General features: G+C 34.2%; 1 protein-coding gene across 2 annotated transcripts in view; it reads left to right on the plus strand.

Annotated features, from left to right (window-relative positions):
• The window catches only part of NETO1 (neuropilin and tolloid like 1), a gene marked incomplete at its 5' end in the record, with an annotated part of 59,711 nt that extends 56,939 nt beyond the window's left edge, over positions 1-2,772 (plus strand). Inside the window, 2 exon segments of one of the 2 annotated variants that reach the window (XM_021388953.1) lie at positions 969-1,043; positions 2,215-2,772. In XM_021388953.1, the coding sequence (XP_021244628.1) occupies positions 969-1,029 (61 nt within the window). 2 annotated transcript variants of the gene reach the window in all.

Raw genomic sequence — 21,167 nt, forward strand, 5'->3', positions numbered from 1 at the left:
TATTATCACTCTCTGTCACTCATCTCTGCTCCAGTTTCCTAGAGGCTTCTGTATCTCAGTTTTACCTTTCTATCCAATATCTTTCTTTTTCTTTCACTGTTTTATTTACATGCCCACATGCGTGCACACACAAGTCAACAGAGAACAGGTACATTTCTTTAAAAACCAAAGATTTTGTGCAAATTTAGCTTTTGAAAGAGCCACATGCATATGGTTTCCTTGAAACTGCGGTGGGCTTGAATTTTGCTCTCTTTTGGTCTAACATTTCTAAATCAATGCATTAATAACAAAAATACATCTATTCATTTTGACACATGACAGAACAATGAGACACACTATCCTGCAGTAAGGAAACCCATGAAATAGTATCTTTTTTATAGTGACTGACACTATTTGCAAAACATTAATGTGTCTGTTCCACAATCACAGTATGTTTATTTATATAAACATATATCAATTAGAATGTGAGACAGCATAGTGAATAAAGAATGTTCGCATATTTACGTATAACAATGTAGTTAAAAATCTTTTCAATCCATGAAAAAGTTGAGCATATTTTTAATAAAAAAGCTAATTCTGTTGTATATTGGACTCTAAATGACTGTAAGTATGAATGATTAAAAGTTTACAAGTAAAGGAAAAAGAAAAGGAAGGAGAGATATGAACCATTTATTTGGAAAAGCAAACAGAAACTTTTTTTATATATTTGTGTTTTCTCTTGCATGCATTATTTATGCACTTCCTGTGACTGTTTACATGCTCTTCATATTTTCTTTGCACATTAAGGCATTTTTTTTTCTCTTAAAAAGAAGATATTTATCTTAATCTAATTGCATGCCAATGTAAATTACTTCATGAATATTGAACAGCTTATCAATACGTACTCTTTATTAAGTATCTATATGCATATATTTCTTTTTTTCTATGCAAACATTATTATTTTGAATGAAATAGCCATAACATTCCAGGTTCTGCCTCATTGGGTCTCTAAGCAAACATGAGTCTGAGTACAACACAACTAGGGTCTAAGAGACAAACCTGAGGTAAGTAAACATCCTTGTACAACAAATGAACCATCTGTTGCATTCCATTTTATTTGTTATATTGTTAAAATGTCTGTTCCCAGTTTATACAACACCTCGTAGAAGTCTTTGCGTAGAAAGAGACAGGTTTGAATACAGAGAAAACTAAACATCAGACAGATGACTAGTTTAGCACTGTGAACTAAAGCAGTATCTATGAAGTTCTTATTCTTGGCTGTAGAATCAGCTAAGTATAATCCTTTGTCTAAATATGACCTGCATTCTAAACACATCATAAAAAGAGATGCTTTGTATAGCTCCAGTGTTTTAGTAATTTTTTATTTATGAAAATGAAATTTAGAGTCTCAGTATGTGAAACTGTGTAAAATTTATCAGTCTAACCTAAGCTATTAAGATATGAAACAACTTGCTTTCAGTTCATTTTACTCTTAGATGTTAATGTTGGAAATTAAAACTTTATTTCTGAGTCTTTTCCTAGGCTTTTAATTTTGTATAATTTGTTATCAACATTTAATAAACATCATCTCGTTTTTGTATATTAAAGTTATAGATAGTTGTTAGTCTGTCAATTTGCATATGTATATACATATAGATATGTATATGTATATACATGTTTACATGTACATACATCTATACAGCAATTTCACTGAGAGAGATTCTATTAATGTTTTTTTTTTTTAATTCTAGATAGTTTAAGTAAATATTTGTCTGTATTTTTCTTCCTAGAGAGAATATATTTTAACTTTGCTTTGCTTTCAGAGAAGAAATATTTATACAGTCATGTGAACTGAATGGAAAAATCTATAGTGAATTACTTCAGCTGTCGGAAAGAGAGAGTGGACATGTTTCTAATTTCATTTCACTGCCTTTGTCCAAACCTAAGACATTTCTTACTTCTATAGCAACAGATTCCCATTGCACAATAATATGTTTCTTTTCTAATTTGGTTGCCAGCCACCAAGTGCTCCTTAGTTTTTAAATACATTTTAAGATTTGCTGCAAACTTGAAGAAGAAGTTTGCTCCTGGCTGAGACTGTCCCTACTTTATTTTTTTCCTAGTTTTATTTTGGTTGATATATTTTATGTCTGTTATCTACATGTGTGTTGTGTGATATGTGGAAGAAGAGTTACACTGAACTTTTGTTGTATATACATTGTTTTCATTATATAGAATTCTTGAGAATAGTGCGCTCCTGGGTGATTTTGAACATGCTACAGTGAGATATGAAACTATGGACCTTGGAAACACCAGCTAGAGGTTTTATGGACTCTCTGACCAGCTATTCTCATATCATGACAAAATTCAGCTAACAGTGTTGAGTTAAATCACTAGAAGGCAATAAGACTTTCATCATTATGCTTATCAATCTTTTCTCTTTTTCTATTTTTCTCTTCATTGCAAGTAAAATTCCCAATTTCAGGAACAGTTTATTAAAATCAGGTATTTAGCAGCTCATAATCACTTCAATAGAAATGTTTGTTGGATAAGCATCTAGCAATATGACTGAATTTGACACTGAGAAAATAATCTGCATGTATGTTACTGAATTATTTGAGTTGGCAAAAATCTCTTTATTGGACACATTGTAAAAAGCATGCATTCACAACTGTTGCTGTTACTGTTCCATTTCTGTGTCATATGCTTGCTACTTGTAACTTTTTATATAAAGATACATAAAAAAATGTATAATAATTTCCTACCTTGAGTTTAATGGCAATGTTTTTTTTTACTAACTGTACAAATCTCGTAGCATTCACGAGTGTAAACTCAAAGGTTAACTCTTAGAAACATGAAACCCCGATACATCAGAATCAGCTGCCTCTCATCCCTTACTTATTGCGGGAAAAAAATCATCAATCTCTTCAGATTTTAGTGAATTCATAATGCATAAAGATGATTGCCTAATTTCAATGAAAAGGTTTGTGATAGCCTTTTGTTCAGTTCTGCACTCTTAACTAATTTATTTTTCTGTCAGTTATTAGGAAGTTTGCTTCAGTGCAGCATAACAGCTGATTTTTACCAGTTATACAAACACTAAGGCTGCACTTCAATTTTAGAGATGCAGACATACACTACATTCTCATACAAGACAAAATGCTATCCATAATTCAAGCCATAAACATTAATAACCAACAATGAAATCAAACCTGTGAGGCTAATTGATTGAGGAAATATTGTAGGCTGAAAATTCAAAATTACGCATACTTGAAAAAAAAATCTTTGTTTAAGAACTCAATAACCATGCACAAAATCATAGGATGATTATCAACTTAAATAGTTACCTTCTAAATTCTGTCTAAAAAGAAATCTCATTTCCTTCTTAAACATTTTGTAATTCATAGCTGTTTGCTAGGTTTTATTATTGTTGTGTTGTATTTCTGAAAAATATTGCTGGGGGTTTTTTATTATTTATTTAATTGGGAAGAATTCAATAGGTCTTCCCAAAGTATAAAAGAATGGGAAAAAGAAAACCTGAGGCTGACCAAAAAAAAAAAAAAAAAAAGTATTTTTTGTATTATCTATTTATATATATGCTACATACTTTACATAATTGCCAACAGAAAATCTGTTTTCTTCAAAACAGATTATTTTCTATAGATATATTTTAGGAATTATATGTGATGAAGAAGATTTTCATGTATTTTCATGTATATTCAACATATTTTGCAGAATCTAATTCTAGCTTGATTTATTTGTTTGTTTTCACATATTAGCTGTGAAAAACGCTTCCCCTCCACTGCAGTCATTGAGAGTCATCTCTAAGTGACATAGATTCTTAGCTTGTGTTAATAGTACATTTTGAGTATCCATTTCCAAGTTCATACACTTTGGTTTTTTTATTAGTTCTTTTTTCCTAATCTTCCAAAACTCTATTTCATGATAATTTCATATCGTTAAGACTTTTGTCACTTCTATGCTTAAAAGGGATGCATTTATGCATCCATTATGAAACCATGGAAGTTGGAAAGACTTGCTGAAAAAATGTATATACATGGACACACATTTTTGTGTATTTATAAATATTTGCTAATGAGATAATGTACAAATAAATATATAAGGAGAAATTTAAATATGTGAATTTAGATTTGAATGAATTAAATCTGTCACCTAGAAAAATGCTGAAGCCTTGGGTTTCAAAGCTGCTATACATTTAAGTGCCTAAATCGCACTGAAATGCAGAGCTGGTCTACTCTCCACTAGATATGAACACAGGAAAATCCATTTTATGATTTTTTAGTTCAGTGCCAACTGAGAGAATATTGCAGGAGAAGACAGGGGTATTCATATATTTATGTAGCATACACATCTTTACTTTTCTAAAGAAAAATTAATTGCATCAGGGAAAGTGAAGGCAAATTGTTAAAATTTGTGTTAATACAGCAATTCAAGCAAATCAAGAATGGTAATGCTAACTTCATGTCTTGATCTTGGAAACTCCTTCACAAATTTGTTTTCTAAGAGCTAGGAATACCTTCAAACAAAAATACCTTTATAAATTACAAAATATGTCTATGCTGAGGAAACACAGTCAACTTATAAAATCCTTTATTAAAAGAATAAAGAATTCTGAATTCAAATCCAGTTAAAATATTTAAATGGAAAGGTTTGTTTTGAGAGATTATATTCTGCATTTAGTCACTATAAATAATATCCTGGTCCACTATATTACACAATAATGATAAATTTTCTTTGGTATCACACAACAGATCTATAAAACTCGTATTAAAACAAAGAGGACTGTTGATGGAAGCAGACAGTTATTTTTTATTATCATGAAGCCAGTTCTTTAAAGAACAGAAAGCAGTTCAAGATTTTCAATTTCAAATAAAATGAATGCTCACAACTGGTATTTGAACACAGATTACAAGTAAAGTTTCACCAGCTCCATACCTTCCATTTTATGGAAGGGCTTGGCTTATTGTATTAACACAGCTAATGTCCTTTGTGTAACAACGCAGTAAACTAGTAAACTTAATAAAAAAACTGTGGATTAGATGAGGTGGGCATGATAGCTTCATGTATTTTACCTCGTATTCACCTAATACTAAAACCAAGACCAAAAGTTGCTAGAACATTTTGGTTTGACTGGTGGATGCAATGTGTGTGGTGTATAGCCATGCTCACTGTATGCTCATTCCTTACATATTTTTTTAAAGATGAGTTTTCGTAATCATGGTGCATTGCCACATTGCTTTTAGTTTTACCGTTTTTGTTCTCTCTTTCCAAGCCTGCAGTGTTATGTATTTACTTTTCTTTCTAGATGATGTGTGAACTACTCCTACTCATTTTTCTCCAATGCAGGAAATATGATTTTTCAGTTTGTGAATACCTCTCTGCATCAACATTAAAAAATTCCAAGAATTCCTTTTCATAAACCATCTCAATGAAAACCTTTTCATCTTTTTCTAATCTTGACAACAGCTTGAAGAAAAAGAGAATACATGGATTTGAGAAGTATAAGTACCTTACTCTTCTGCCATACTACCTACTCTTCTCCATTTTTTTTCTGCTGGAGATATTCTCTTGAACCAAGCAAATACCATTTCCCTTTGGAAAAGGTTTCCTCCTCAGAAGAGATTACTAGCACCCAGTTAAGTCAGAAACAAGGAAAACTAACAGAGCAAGGAATGCAAGTGAAGGGTTGTTTTTCACAACCACTCACAAATTTGCAGGTATCTATAAGACAGATAAATTGTATAGGCACCAAATAAAAATATACTCTCCATGTTCAAATCCAAAAGGGAACTGTAACATGTACATTAGCTTTGTAGGAACTCTGTTCTGCAAACAAAATATTAGCCTTTTTATTTTCTTGTCTTCTACTTTCTTTATGTGGACTCTCCTGGCTACCACAGAGAGACACTCAAGTTAAGGGAGCATAGATGGAACCTTTCAAACTGTTTTGAATATGAAAGTTTCTGTCTGATCTTGGAGTCTCTTCTCTCCTTACTCCTGACTCAGCATTTGATGTGAAGTTTTGGACTCATGGCTCCACTTCCTTTTCATTAGCATCATCTCACTTTACTCTGGTGGTCATTTTACCTTTCTCACTACTACATTTAATTTCTGTCCACATTTAATTTAGTTTTGTTCCCTTCTCTCCTCCAAATTCATTGAAAATGCTGAAATTCTGTGAGCCCATTGGACTTATTTCACTCATTCATCCACCTAACTCTTCCCCCATTTATCACTTCAGAACCATCTTAACCTTCCCATGTCCAGAAACAGCAAAGTGAAAACACAGCATATCTTAATTATCTTTACTCTGTACAGAACAGAAGCTGTGAAGATGTATTGGGAAGAATTGGGGTAAAGCTTTACTAGGAATACTGTATTTTTATCTTAATGATTGTGCATCAGTGCTGTCTGGGCTGTCTACCTGTGGGCTGGCATGCATGCTTCTGCTAAAGCCATACTTCAGTGTACTGGGAAAAGAATCTCATCTCCACCCATTCTCTTTTCTCAATGATATCTGTACCATTGTTGAACTAAGTTTTGCTTAAAACACTTCTGTTTTCTCCCATGCTGTATTTGTAAGATTATGTCCCTCTACACAACATAAATCACCATCCTGGCTTCCTTCACATGTATAGTAAAACACATCTGTGCTGCATAGCCTTGCAAACTTGTGGCATGGCGGAGCTGTCAGCAGTGAAGCAAGAACATCTGTTACCAGGAGAAGCAGGAGGTGGTGCTTCCCCTTCATTTTCTTTCTCAGAAAAAGGAGTCACGCTGTTCTGCAGTCTCTCAGTGGAAAAAGGAGGTCTGCTAGCCCTTCCAAACAACAAAACGCAACTAGGACAATCCAGCTGTTCATGATAAAAAATGACAACAACAACACTGTTCAGATTTCATTTTCAAAGTGACATGCCTGACCAACAGCATGGAGAAATATTGCATCTCTTCATTCTCAGATAATGGAAGACTGCAGTGCAATCCTGCTTTATTCCAAGCAGCAGGACACCACAACTGTGAGTACTGACTGTGCAGTGCTCTGGAAAGGACTTAGTAGCTGCCTGCACAAGAGTAGGAAGACAAGAACTTACTAGGTCTATAGGAAAAGTCTCATGCTGCCATACACAGCATGGTTCTACAATATCTAATTATTCTGTCCTGTTTGGCTTACTTTTCTTCAATACATCCTCCTAAGCTCCAGTGAAAGATAAACATATTCAACTATTTACAAAGAGATGGATTTACTGGAAAGAGATTATTTGGAATTTAGCGGTTGTTGGATGTGAAATGGAACAATGACACTTGTTGAAGTGATTATAAAACAAAAAATTTGGGTTTTTTTTTGCACAGATCCTCAATAATGGTATCTGATTACATGAACATCCAGCTGCAACAACTGATTCAACAAATGAAGATACCTTGCATATGAGGTTTTGCTAATGGAACTGCAGGCTCTAATTCATGCCCTATTCACTTCGTAACTCTTGATCCTGCTTTGCTCTGTTCAATCAAAATTTTAATTAGGAAAAATCAGTTTGTTGGAAGTGAATGGCTTTTACTGCCTTTAGTGAAGAACAGAATGCAATTTACACTGGGGAAAAAAGGCTTCAGTCCTCAATTTTTTGCTAAGTGCTAAAGGACTTTTCAAAGTCAGTGAAGATATAGGTGAGCTGCACTTTAGCAAATCAGTAATTTAAAGAATCCTCTATGAGTAATTGACCCCTGTAAGTTTGAAAATAAAGTAAAACAGTGAAAGAGAGCATAATAAACAAAAGCAAACAATTTTCCCAATGATCAATGCAGCAATGACAAGTTTAACAGTTACAAGACTAAGAGATGAACATTTAATTACTGTGCAAACACAATCCTAACTCCCCATCTGTATAATAAATTTAACCAAGAGGAATTAAAGGTTTTCTTTGATTCAAAGGTAGGTCCCTGTATTTTGAGTATTCCTTGCCAATGGAAGAAATTTTTAATTCCTTTTTAACTTCTCCTGACTGTTTTGGTGTAGAAAACACCTGTGGGATGACTTGGTTTGGTATTCTGTGTGTATCTGGCACCTTATTAATAATGAAATGGTATGTTACAGCTTTCTCGGAAGGGGGAATATATTCAACTGTGGCCTTTCATGGTAATGTTCCAAGCCCAAAGCCTTGTGTTGTCATTAGAGGGTAACTTTAGTAACTTAAAAGATCTTGTTAACTTTTAGTCTGTTGGTGAAAAGTCTACAACAGCGTAGGCAAATACTGAGCATTTTGAGTCAGCTGGTCATAATAAGTACTGTTAGAAATAATGCAACTATGGCATCTCCATTGCTGAGATCATCATCCCATTGGTGACTGAAAAAGAGAGTAACTGGGAAAAATTTCAGTTGCTGTCAGAAGGGAGAAAAGTTAATGTGACATTAATCTTGTAAGAGCTTTTTTTTTTTTTCAAATCTGTGAATTTTCTCCTGAAATTCAGCTAGAATTCCTACTTTTACTTCTTTTAATACAAACATGCTTCTGTCAAATGGATGACTCAAATGAAAATAAATACTTGTTATGGTATGATATAATACATGGCTTTTTTAAAAAGTGCTATCAGATTTCATTAGAGTTTAGCTGAGTCACTTAATGTACTGCTGGAAAATGATTAGATCCAAGATGCATAAAAACAAACATAAGAAAGTGCTCTAGAAGGTCTGCATGATTTTACTTCTCTCAGACTTTATTATTCAACTACCTTTGATTAAAAGAAATCTCAATAGGCACAAGCTTTTCTGGAAATCTCTGTAGGAACATAAACTTTATATAGCACAAAGTATTAAACACACATCTGTTTGGAGAAAAGAAATTTTTGGAGAAAAGAAATTTAGGAAATTTTTGATGGTTTGAGAAAATGAATGGTTCTTCGGCCTCTCAGAATTAGTCAAGCAGACTTTGCACAGACTCCTTCTGTACAATTGTTTGCAATATGATGAAAAATATATCTAAACATGAGGGGGTTTTTTGCTGTCTTTTTGTTTGTTTGTTTGTTTAACTGTAAGCAATATGATTTCAACCTGCTACCTGCTGAACAGGAAGTATCCAGTGAGAAGTCACTATAAAAGTTCTTTTCTTAACAAGCTTCTTGGTTAATTTCTGAATCAGGATCTTGTCATACAGTCTGTGATGGTAAGCTCACCACTCTTCATTGGCGATGACACTAAATGGGGTAATTATACAGATCTGATGGTCTTTGTTGCTGATTTTGGTGGCAATGTAAATCCTACCTCTAGTTATGGTGATAACAGCAGAAGTTTAGTGAGTGATGGAGAACTTGGTCTAGTTAAGCCTTATCCATAAGGATATCTTCATTGTCTGCATATGTCTGTATTTTTTAACAGTTAAATTAGAAATAGCTAATTAAATTTAAAATGAGATTTTTTTAATTTTTTTTTTTAATTTTAGCTTTTCTTTAATAGATTTCTAATATTTTTAAAAATAAATTTAAAATACATTCAAACACCCTCTTTGGGTCATCTGCATTCTTCAGAAACATTGATATCTCAGGTATTACTTGCTGAATACCCTGACTTAAAGACACTCAGTTTGAGCATGAAGCTCTAAGCAACAGTTATTTTTTTCTCCTGAGATTTAGGAATATTTTGAGGCACTCCAGGCTTCTCAGGATCTGCTATGCTGTTTGGGACTGACTTGTCAGTGATGAGATCACCTAGGTTAAAAGAGAGAACAAAGATTGTTAAAATATTTTCTCGATGTGAAGAGCAACCTGAGTACTGCAGCTGCATGGCTCCTCCTAATACTAGGGGATAAAAAAACCTGAATGTTCTTACCACTTAAGTTTACACTGTAGTTGTATTTCCTCCATATGAATGTAGTGCTAATTATCCTCATTTGCAAAGTAGAGATGGGAAAAGTGGAAAACAAAGAAGGCTACCAAGAAAAAAACATCAAAAAATCCAACAGTGGTAAGTAAATAAATAATTGTACACTATGCTTACAATTAATGTGCTATACCATGAAATGGAGCTGCTTCTGTTTCTGTTGAACAGTTTGCAAATCCTCTAATGCATTTAGTTGTTTTGCGTTTAGATTTGGATCAGGCATTGGCTGCTAACTTTTTAATTATGTTTGTTTCATACAGTTCTAAGAATTATAAACTCTCTGCATTCCTAAGTACTCTTGAAAGCTCTTATTCTGAAAGCTCAGATACTTTCTGCTCTACATATTTAGTAAATCCTTTAGAAAAGGAAACTATGCAATGGAGTGCCTGTTGTGTCTAGCAAAAAATTGCACTATGGCATCTAGCCAGTACTGTTGACATAATACATTGTTTGAAGAAAAAAAATGCAATGACATAATACAAGGTCACATTCAAGGACCACAGAACTCTGAAAAGGACCTTCAAGTGAAAAGGCAGTGTAAAATCACTTCTGAAGAGCATGGATGTCTAAAATGATAAAAGACATTGTGAAGGAGAAAGGAAGAACCAAAGCATAATCTAGATAATTTCTTTCATTATAATAGTAATGAATATAGCAGCAGATATAGCTGTATTCATTACTAGTATCATTCTCCCTGAAAGGGAGAATTTTGTGCTGATACAGGCTTGTGATCATAATGTGTAACAATGATGATTATGTAAGCCTCTGCCAAGCTTGTTACTTACGTTTTATAAAATTCCTAAATTCAATAAACATGGCATGAGACTATTACAACATTTTCCCTTTGCTGTTTTCAACAGGAAATAAATTCCACATTAAAAATTTGCAAGAATGTCAAGTTTGAAGAAAAGGCATGAATTTCCCCTGTATCATGCAGGTAGTAGAGCTTAACACAGACTAATTTGTAAAATGCAGTGCATATGCTGACATATGCAGTAAGTTTTATAATATGGCGTGATTTCCGTCATTTAGTATGCATACCTCACAGGTATGTAGATACTTCAGAATGAACACAAGGGCTTATGTGTCCCCAGAGAGCAATAAACAGTCATCAGATTGCTGAAAATGGCAAATGTTCCCAAGTTAATGCTGTAAGTATTTGGACTGATATTGTACACAGAAGTTGGACTGAGAAATACAAAGGAAGTCTTTCATCCATTTCCAGAACATTTCATGCTTGGCATTACAAAATGTATTTCAATTCCTATGATGATGAACATAAATTTAAAAGATTTACTGGTTCACTTGCTGAGGATGCTTGTACTGTTTTATTCTGGGGGGAAAAAAATAAGTAGTTAAAATGCCATGGTTCTTAGAAAACATCTGTTCTACCAGATCATGACTAAATCATTTTATTTGTGTTTTGCTATTTTTTTATGCCTTTCACCCATTCTTGATGAATGTCAAAAGCTGTTAGTCAGAGATACGTAGTATCTTGAAGCTCAATCCTGCTTCAAGAAAATCTGGTATGGGTTGAGTACTCACTGGGATAAGTAGAGCAGAATCAAAGGGAGCAGTGGGTACTTGGAACGTCTCCAAGTTAGTGCTACCGTAGTGAAAGTAGTGCAGGGAATGGCCTTGTCTAAAAGTTTCTACATATCTGTTGTACTCTTTAATCCCACTGTATACTGGAAGCCTAAGCATTGTAAATAAAGCCCCTCTTCTGTAAAAGTACTTCTTTTGTTGACATCAAGGATAATATGAGGCAGACTGGCATTCTCTCTTTGACATTCTTTTGCTTTCTCAAATGTTTATCTGACTGCATTAGTTTTTATGAGTCAATCTCTCCTGAAACAGGAATAATTCATTATTCCTGATATTGGAATTGGCAGCTTTAGGTAACTATATCTGAAACCCTCTGGTTGAAAGGAAGCTCTGATATTGCATCCTTCCATGTTTCAGTTCTGCTATTGTAATAGAATTTGGAAGCTCCTGCTAATGATCCATGGAAGAAAATCACTACCGAAAATGGGCTGTTCCCCAATACACTGGACAGCCTTAGACGGATGTTCCCCCTGCCACCTCAGTCACTCTCACAAGTGAAAAAGTCAAATAGTTTTCAACACCCAGTAGCAGCTGGAGGAGGGAGACCCTGAGGTGATGTTGCTGGGAAGAGAAAAATGGGGTTCTATCTCTGGTCTATTATTACTGGTGCTTCAACATGAACAGCTAATAAGTTCTCTTCCATGCAGGAAAAGGGAGTGGATGTTTCTTTGAGCAGGTCTTCCTGTGAATTTACAACAAATGCCACCTGGCAGAGGGCACCATAAGCACAAGTGGATGTGCCCTCTGTCCTCAACTAATTCTATGTATTTTTCAGAGAAAGGCTCAACATTTATTGTGTTTAAATAGAACTTCCTTCTCAGCAGTGTATTTAGACAGCTCAGATTATAGTTTAGGGCAGGTTTTAGACACTTCAGTAGAGCAGTCAATTTCAACAGTGTCTAGCATTGCTAAGTCAATGAATTCATACTCAAAAGTTACTCTCCCCCAGTGTAATTATTTCCTTTGATCCAGGTCAAGATAAGCTCAATAATCTACCTCTGTGACAGGTCTCAACCAATCTTTGTTATTTTTTTTCTGCTGGAATTGGAAGATGGAGGGAATATAGTAACATTTCATCTGAAGTAATTTCTTCATTCAGTTAGAACTTCATCTTGGCCCAATTGAACTCACTGGGCTTTTTGCCACTGACTTTAATAAGGTTTGACTAAGAATCATAACATTTCTTATTTCTTCCAAATAACCAATTAAAATATTATGTATCTCAGGGTGTAAGCTTCCTTCTATTCTGACTCTCCCTTGATATTGCATTATTGCTTTTTCTTCTGCCCTTCATTAAGTTTTAATTAAGATTTCCTTTGTTTGTATACGGAGGGAGGTTATTTTATTTTTAAACTTTTCAGGGTATGCTTCAGTGTTGACTGTTTTCTAAAGAGAGAAAAACACAATTGTGAACATTACTTTTCTAGTGGAGGTTTAATCTACCAAATGTGTTTGCCTGAGGATGAACTGGGAAAGTAAGGAATGTGAGAGCAAGCGTGCATTCTCTCTCCTCTTTTAATTAAAAAACAAAATAAAATAAAATGCATTAGATAATAATAATTCTGTTTTTTTCTCAGTGCTCCCCAGAGGAAAAAAAAAAGGCTCTTCCCATTGTGAAAACAAGATTAATAGTACTGATATTCAAGTTTATTTCTGAAGCCTCATTACATTTTTATCCATTCATTCTTCTTTATAAACATGTGAGATCAGTGCTTATTATTTTACGTCAGTGTCAACTATAAATAATGACTTTTGATCCAATTTGTGGATCAAATTTATTGCTGTGGGTGACAATATAGGTGAAAAGGATGTGACAGAAAGAACTACAGACTCAGGTAAAAGAGTGAAGGAGGAGATGTGGGCCAAGCAATACTTCTGAAAACATTCTTGAATGTTCTAGCATGAAAAAGATAGATATCTACCTGAGTGATGGAATGAAAAAAGGAAAGGGAACAATTTGGTACATTTTTCATTTGGATTTGTTCAAGTGACCGTGTACTTGCTGGGTTGTTGTGTTTGTACCAGTAGTATTGCCCGGATGATATATGAATTAATGTGTATTGCCTTCATTTCAGGTACATGTATGAAAATCATAACTTTGGTCTATGTGTAGATTTTGCACTACAGTTACTGACTTAGACTTCATGTGCAAGGCCAGAAAGATCTGTAGTTGTCTCCTGTGTATATTTTTAGCAGTACCATTACAAAGTGATTAAAAAATGAAAATGCTTCAACTTTTGAGCCATTCCTGTCTGTATGCATAAGCAAGGTAAATTAATAAATACTGCTAGTGTAAATTTAATGAAATGCTAACAGTGGATAACACTAGGGTTCCTTTGGAATGTCTGATTCATCCAGTGGTTTATCACAAATTTTAAGCAGGAAAAGCACAAAATACCTTTGTTTCAGATTTTTATTTTGTATAAAACTGATCCTAATTGAGACATATTTTTGTATCTGATTTAATGAGGCTGTAGTAATTCTATTCATTTACTGTTTGTCAAAGCCTGTACTGATACAACATTTCACAATGCACATCTGCATGTTCAGAGAACTTAAAGGTGTTATTTCTTTTTGTAATGTTAATATTTCTCTGCTCTTCATTATGAACTGATTGTGCTTTGTTGTACATACTGAGAAAACACTACGAGAATCTTTGGGTCATGTATTGTCTGTTAGTTTAAAAAGAAATAAAACTAAAACCCTTATGTAGTTAACTGCACAATAGTTTTTTAGTTTGTCTTGTATTGTGAGACACTATACTGATCTCTCCTTACATGTGTTACTTGATCAAATCAGAGTCTATACTATGTTTATGAAGCAAATATGTTCTGGACATTATATTTTTCTTTGCCTTCACTTATTCTTTCTCAGGATGGCTAAGGATTTTGACTGAACTGATGAATTTGACTATAACTAGGAAATGAAAATGGCCCAGTTAATGTTTTCTTAACACTCAAAAAAGACCTCGGCTTCATCTTTCAAATTTCAGTGGACTGCAGTCTAAAGTGAAGTTGTTCAGCTGAAACTGCTGGGACTTTAAGTACTCCAGGCTACTAGAAAGCCATCTTATTATTAATCCTGCATTAATGAAGAGATTGGTCTTAGGGCATGATCCAGAGCCCATTGTAGTCAATGGGAGTCTTTTTCCATTGACTTCAGCGGGGTTTGGATCAGGCCTTTACTTCCTAAAAAGAATAGACTTCCAGGAAAAGCCTGCTGTAAGCAAGAGGCATTCTAAGATGCTGAAGACCTAACAGTTGTGACTGGCTATGGGTATAGCTCACTGCTCATAGGGAAGTGTATCTTAAAGTCTAAGCTATGCTATTCATATTCAAAACACTGAATTTATGTTCATATATTAAATTGGTAAATTATGAGAAACAATGAAGATACATTTCTAAGTATTTCCAAAAGGGAAGGGGAGAATTTAATTTTAAAATTCCCAGAAATATAGTATGTGAATTGTTGATATTCCAAAATAAAAATCAATGATATCACTAGAGACTTCACTTTTTTTCACAAGCACTGTAATGAAATCTAACAGTACTAGCATATTGCAGATCACTAAAACCTCAGTCACTATTTTCAAAATGTCCGTATGAAAAGGATCTAGATGTGTTACAAAATTGAAGGAAAATTAAGAATTTTCTTAAAAATAATAAATATTAGGGAGTTCTTGTTTTTTTTTCCTGAATAAGTTTAAAGAATTTTCCTGAAGTGAAGAGAAAAAATTAAATCCTCCCCTACCTCTTTAACAGATGTAGATTCAAAGGAAAAACAAAATCTCTTTCAAGTCATGTAAATGTGTGAAATCCTGAATGCCTGAGATAAAAGACTGAGCTAATGGATTCAGGGCTTTTGGGTTCTTTTTGTTGTTTAGTTATGTGATGTCTCATTTATACATCTGCAGAACTGTCTCAACATCTGAGCTGGTTGTTCAAGGTTTTCCTTACAGATGTTGGAGGCACTTTTGTAGCAGAAATCCAACAAGCTTTTCAGTTTTTTAAAGTAGATGTGATGAACTATGCTCCAAAACCACATTCCTCTCTCTGCTGATTTTGAAAGGAATAAATATGACAACTGAAAAATACATGTTAACATTTGAGCACATTATTTACTTCTGCCTTTCTCTCCATATGATACAAATGGATATCCTTAAAACCTTATGACTAGGAACAACAAAATCCTGTACTGAAGGCTAGAAATTCAATAGCCACATGGCTGAGAAAGCCTTTGGACTTACAAAAGTCATTGTTGTAACAGTGAGAGGGCTTGGACACTGCCAATTACAATTTACATGGCTGTAAAACAAGTGAGTTGCAAAGACTAGAAGAAGGAACCCAAAAGATTTCTGCTAGATCTGTCCCAAGTCCAGACACTTTGATTTTTCTCCTTTTACTTCTTCCACAGGAGTTTCTGGCCAACAGCCTGAATCATTCACTTTCTGGTACTTTTCAGAAAAGTCAAACAAACTTTGTCTCCTTTTTAACAGAAAGTTCAGTCTTTCTCTCTGAGGCATGTTGAAATGCAGAGAAAGAAATAATGTGTCTCTGAAATTCTTGTTCCGTCTGGCACCTCTGAAAAGAGTAATCTGTAACATTTAAGTAGCATAATCTTTGACAAAACTAATAAGTTATGGTGATCAGATAGTTAAAGGGAGGATTCTTGGCACATCTGGGGTGGTTCCATTCTCCACAATACTTTCATAAAATGGGAGTCCTCTGATGGATTACAGTGGGACTTAAGGGAAATGAAGCTGTTCGAAATACCTGTTTTGAAAAGAGAATTATATAGCAGAACTTGTAAATAATTCTTGTTGTTTCCCATTAGAAACAGAATATGTTAATCTTATTATTTAACACAAAGTTCACAGAAAACCTTATAGTCAAATAATGCATCTTAATTGGCATCATTGATATTTTGTTTGCTAATTTGTTTTCTTAGAAAAAAAAATACATTTTTTACCAGTTTTCTCTTGTGATATTTCATCTCTGTCTTAACTGATGTGACACCATTTGACCCCATTTGTACTGTTAACAGTATTGTATAGGTCAAAAAGACTCTCTAAACATTGGAAAAATGTACTACTATGATTTGAAAAGTTACATCCTGTGAGGCAGGCATTACTGGCATTACTAATGATTATCACACAACCAAACTGTAAATCTGTACACAAAATAAAGTCTTGCATTTTACTTTGGGCTGGTGGACTTTTGAAGTTTGGTCTTAAATTGTACAGTTTTCCAATAAAAAAACACACTTTTTTTTTTATTCTATATATTTTCTTCACTCTGGTTTTATTTAATTTTGGCTAGTTTTATACTTCATGCAAGAATACAAATTATGTCTGTTAATATTATGCCTGCTGTAATTGATCTCTTTTCCTAACTAGGAAGAGAATGTTGATTGTATGCATCTATGCCAAAGTACATTCTTAAAAAAAAAAAACAACAATCACTCTTCTTAAAATTTTTTTGAAAGTTTTCATTTATACTGTGTAAATTATTTCTGGTATCTATATTAATAAATTTTAATTAAGTAAAGCCAGTTTAAAATATGGAGAGTACAGAATGTAGGCCTTTCATCAGCTTTGGCAAGAAGTTATGCAAGGAAACCATTTTTGTATGCAAGAATAGCGATTAGGAGGATCATCTGTGTGAATGACATTATAAAAGAAGGGTTGTATTGAAAATTACATATGATAACTTACATCTTCAGCTTAAAAAAATAATCTGCATGTTTTTTACATAGTGCAATAATTCGAAGTGACAAAATTATAGGGATGTCAACAAACTTCCTTTTTTAGTGTCTTCCTAAAACAAACCAATTTTTCTTGTCTTATTTCCCTTTCCTTTTTTTTTTTTTTCTCCTATTTTTCTCTTTTCTCCTTTTCCCTTTCCCCTTTTTCTTCTTTGAGGTAACATACAAATATGAAATACTATAATTCACTCAAGTATGCTGTAGAGGACCTGTTATGCCACAGCCTGAACTGATGATCGAGCACTGATGAAGGGGAGCCACCAAGAAGCACAGGTGCAAACAATTTACCTGTGCTTCTCATGTGACCTGAAGGGGTGGAACCAGGGCCCGCCCCTTCCTTGGCTCATTTAAGGGCTAGCCTTTGAAGGGAGACTGTGTCTTTGATGAAGGTTGTTTCTTGTGAAGGTGTGCTCTGCTGTCAGAGAGCCTTGTTGCTAACAGGGTGAGTCAACTTTTCTCCTCTTTATGGTTATTGATATTTCCAAGGATAGTTTGCCTGATATTGCAAAGAACTTGTCAGAAGCAGTTTTGCTGCTTCACAGGGCAGAGAAATGCTATTGATGGTGTGGTAAATTGCATATTGTTCCAGGTCAGGTGAGGAGTTCTACAGGAACTTTACATGGCATCTAGAATGTTATGATATCTGCATAGAGACTTCCAAGAAGATGTCATGTTCTTATTTTTAAGAGTCTTTTGCAAGTTAGTTATGTGTATATTTATAAATTCATGAGTGTTTCAGATGCTTCAGGAATAGTTTACTGCTTGTTTCTCACATGAAGTTAATGTTTCAGCATTCTCTGAGAATAGAGATCAAATGGTTGAATGCTAGAAAATCATTCTATAGGGCAAGAGAGCAAATAAAGTCCACTTAAGCTATGAAGAACTGAATGATTATAGAGGTTTATTATCTCATTGATTAAGGCTTACTTATGAGAATAACTCAAACATGCAGGAAAATAATTCAACTTCTCATCTGCAAGAAGCTGAACAAATGGGTGCTGATGTGGAAATTAATTACTTAAATAATCATTACATGGAGGGGTATTGCATGAAGCATAGTTGTTGGCGAATGCTACTGATTTCTCTATATTGTTATGTACATTTGAAATAAGGCTATAGAACAATTCATTCATGTGAAGGTGCATCTTTCGAGTGCTAGAGAATGACAAGGTTGTTTTCTTGCACAGAAATGCGCTTTATAAGAGAAGCTGACTCAAGACTTCTTAACCTGAGGTCTTAAATCAAATGAGAAAAACAATCATTATGATTCACATGTGATAGTCTCAAACTGTAAATTAGTTTTATTTTTCAGAACTGGTACATCCTGAGGTATGCATGTAGGGAATCCTGAGTCTTGACAGCCTGAAAGAAAACCTCGGTTGCCATGTTCCCCTAAACATGCAAGGAAAAAATACCTCTCCTTAACTGAGCTGTGGAAATGTGATACACAGATGGAAAGGCACACTTCTCCACACTCCTACGCACAGTTTATGCTCTTGCTATTCATTGTTTAATTGACTTAGTTTTGGTACTTCTAGTGTGCTTTTTAAGAAAATTTTCTTGAAAGAAGATACTCCGTGAATTACACAAACAGCAATTAAATATATGGTTTTGGCACGTCTAAAAGTTAGATATAGGAATAGCTTCAGTTCCTGGAGCAACAGAAACAGTTGTGTAATGGTATAGGCTTCACCATCACTGATGAAGTATGACCATCCTGATAGCCTGCATTGTTGGCTCTGTTAAACTTCTGTTCTATGCAGGCTGATCAGATCTACGGTAGATCTACCGCCTCTTTATGCTAATGCATAAGAACTGCCTCCTGTAAATCACGGTGAGCAGCTCCTGTAACTATTGAAACTATCAAAATGAAATATCTTTATATTACTTTCTTCAACGTCCTTAATAAATGATTATCTCTAATAAATCTGGAACTGAAGGTATGTATTCTCAACTGTCACAAATTACCAAATGAAGTTGAAAATTATAAAACATGACATGAATATGATGTCGAAGGTAATGTTGTATGAAGTAGACAACTACTGAAATCATCAATTTAAATGTATGTAGTTATTTGCTGTCAGTGTTTAACTATCACTTAATCTGTCTTACTAGTTATTCTCTATGATAGATTAGCTTGGAAACACACTTCAGGTTTAGATTAACAGATTAGAATACTTTCATTTTTTGTGTCTGCGAACATTAAAATCCTAAAATGAGCCAGAGAAGAGAGAGGCTTTAGATAAATTACTTTACTTTGTATCCACTTCTATATCCCTCACATTCATGAATACAGAACATAATTCTATAAGATTTAAAAGGTGAGGTACCTACAAGCTTATATTTTGCTTTGTCTTTCATAGCTTTACCAGGTAAAAAAAGGGGTAAAGGTTTCAAAAAGGCTCTGTGGCTCTGTCAGGTGTTTATCCTTCAGTGTGTGTTCCTTTTAAATTCCGGTTTTTCAGTTTGTTGGTCTTTCTTCTACACTTCTCATTTATTTTCCAGGAGCAACTTGGGGGAAAAAATAGCAAGATGGATCTGATTTTTGCATATAAATTGTCAGAGCTCTAACATAAAAACATATGTGTTTCTACTGTTTTAAGAGATCAAGTGCATCCTTTTGGCCTGTGGATATACTGAAAGTATTATATTCTTTCATGATACCAGATGGTTTCTAATTACTAAGGCAGTTGCCTGGAAGACTATTTTAGTCACTGACAAACAACTTGCATCTTATTTGCATTTAAATGATTCTCAGATGTACCTAATATCTTCTGAATATGGTGTCAAGTAGGAATGCAATTCTACACTCCAGTTCTATACAACAGGCACACTGAAATAACTACCACCTTGTTGCCTGTCTAGAAAATGCACACTTCTGCTTGAGGTGAAGATCTGTGCCTGTAGTGTGATGAGTAGTTACCTGTTACTTTATTCAGAGCAGCCTTCTTGTATGATAAGTGAACTTCTGTCTTTAACATAAAATACTCTTCTGACAACCTCTTACACATTTCATTAAACTTTTTCAGAGCTAATATGACTTTCCCTAATGAAGTGAATGACTTCCAAGTACTGAAGGTACTGTGCTAGAGAATCTTCCCTTTACTTTGAAACAGAAAAACAATCTCTTTACATTAAGCTTTCATCATAGCATTTTCACTGCGGACTGTTTACTGCATTTCATTTGCAGAGCAGTTCAGAAATAAATTCTCTTCAGTACAGGTTAACTTCATGGAAAATATCACTTACAAAACTGAACTTTGCTTCAAAGGCAGCAAATCTCTGTTGCTTGCAAATCCTCTGTAGATGAGGACTCTCGTATCTGAAAGTTGATGAAGGTGACAAGTTCTCTATTAAGAGACCATGTGACTCTGTCTTCAAGATAAATGCTCAAAAACAATCATTTTTCCATACTCAGCAGTTTTATTTGCTTGCATTACATTTTAAAAAGTATTTAAGCTTAAGATTAGAAATCATTAAGATGAGAAAAATACTAACTTCTTATTCTTCCATCATCTCAGCTAGTGTCATGCATTAATTTCTGCAAGCTCTTCTGAATTTCTGTTTCACTGATAGCTCAGTGCATCTGTTTGTATTGTTGTAGCAGGTTTACATATGGTTGCTGTTCAACAACTTCAGTGTCTGCAAAGTGCATTTCCTCCGTCTTGAACCTAACTGAAAGCCCATGCTGATGTTAAAGGAATTGTAAGTTGAGCAGGTAATTGTTTACATGTGATGTGTTGTTATTTTATTTACTCTTTGTAATTTGAGGTTTTAGCCCACAAAAAGAGGGCCTTTTCTAAGGCAGAACTTCTGCTGATGTCAGTGTTAAAGGACTCGCTGAGCTCAACTAGGCCAGATTTCACCTCTGATATTTATACACGCTCTAGACTGAAATACAAGTGAAAGCTCTTCAGTATTGCTCTGG

This window comes from Numida meleagris, chromosome 2 (genome assembly GCF_002078875.1).
Source record: "Numida meleagris isolate 19003 breed g44 Domestic line chromosome 2, NumMel1.0, whole genome shotgun sequence".
Classification (NCBI taxonomy): Eukaryota; Metazoa; Chordata; class Aves; order Galliformes; family Numididae; genus Numida; species Numida meleagris.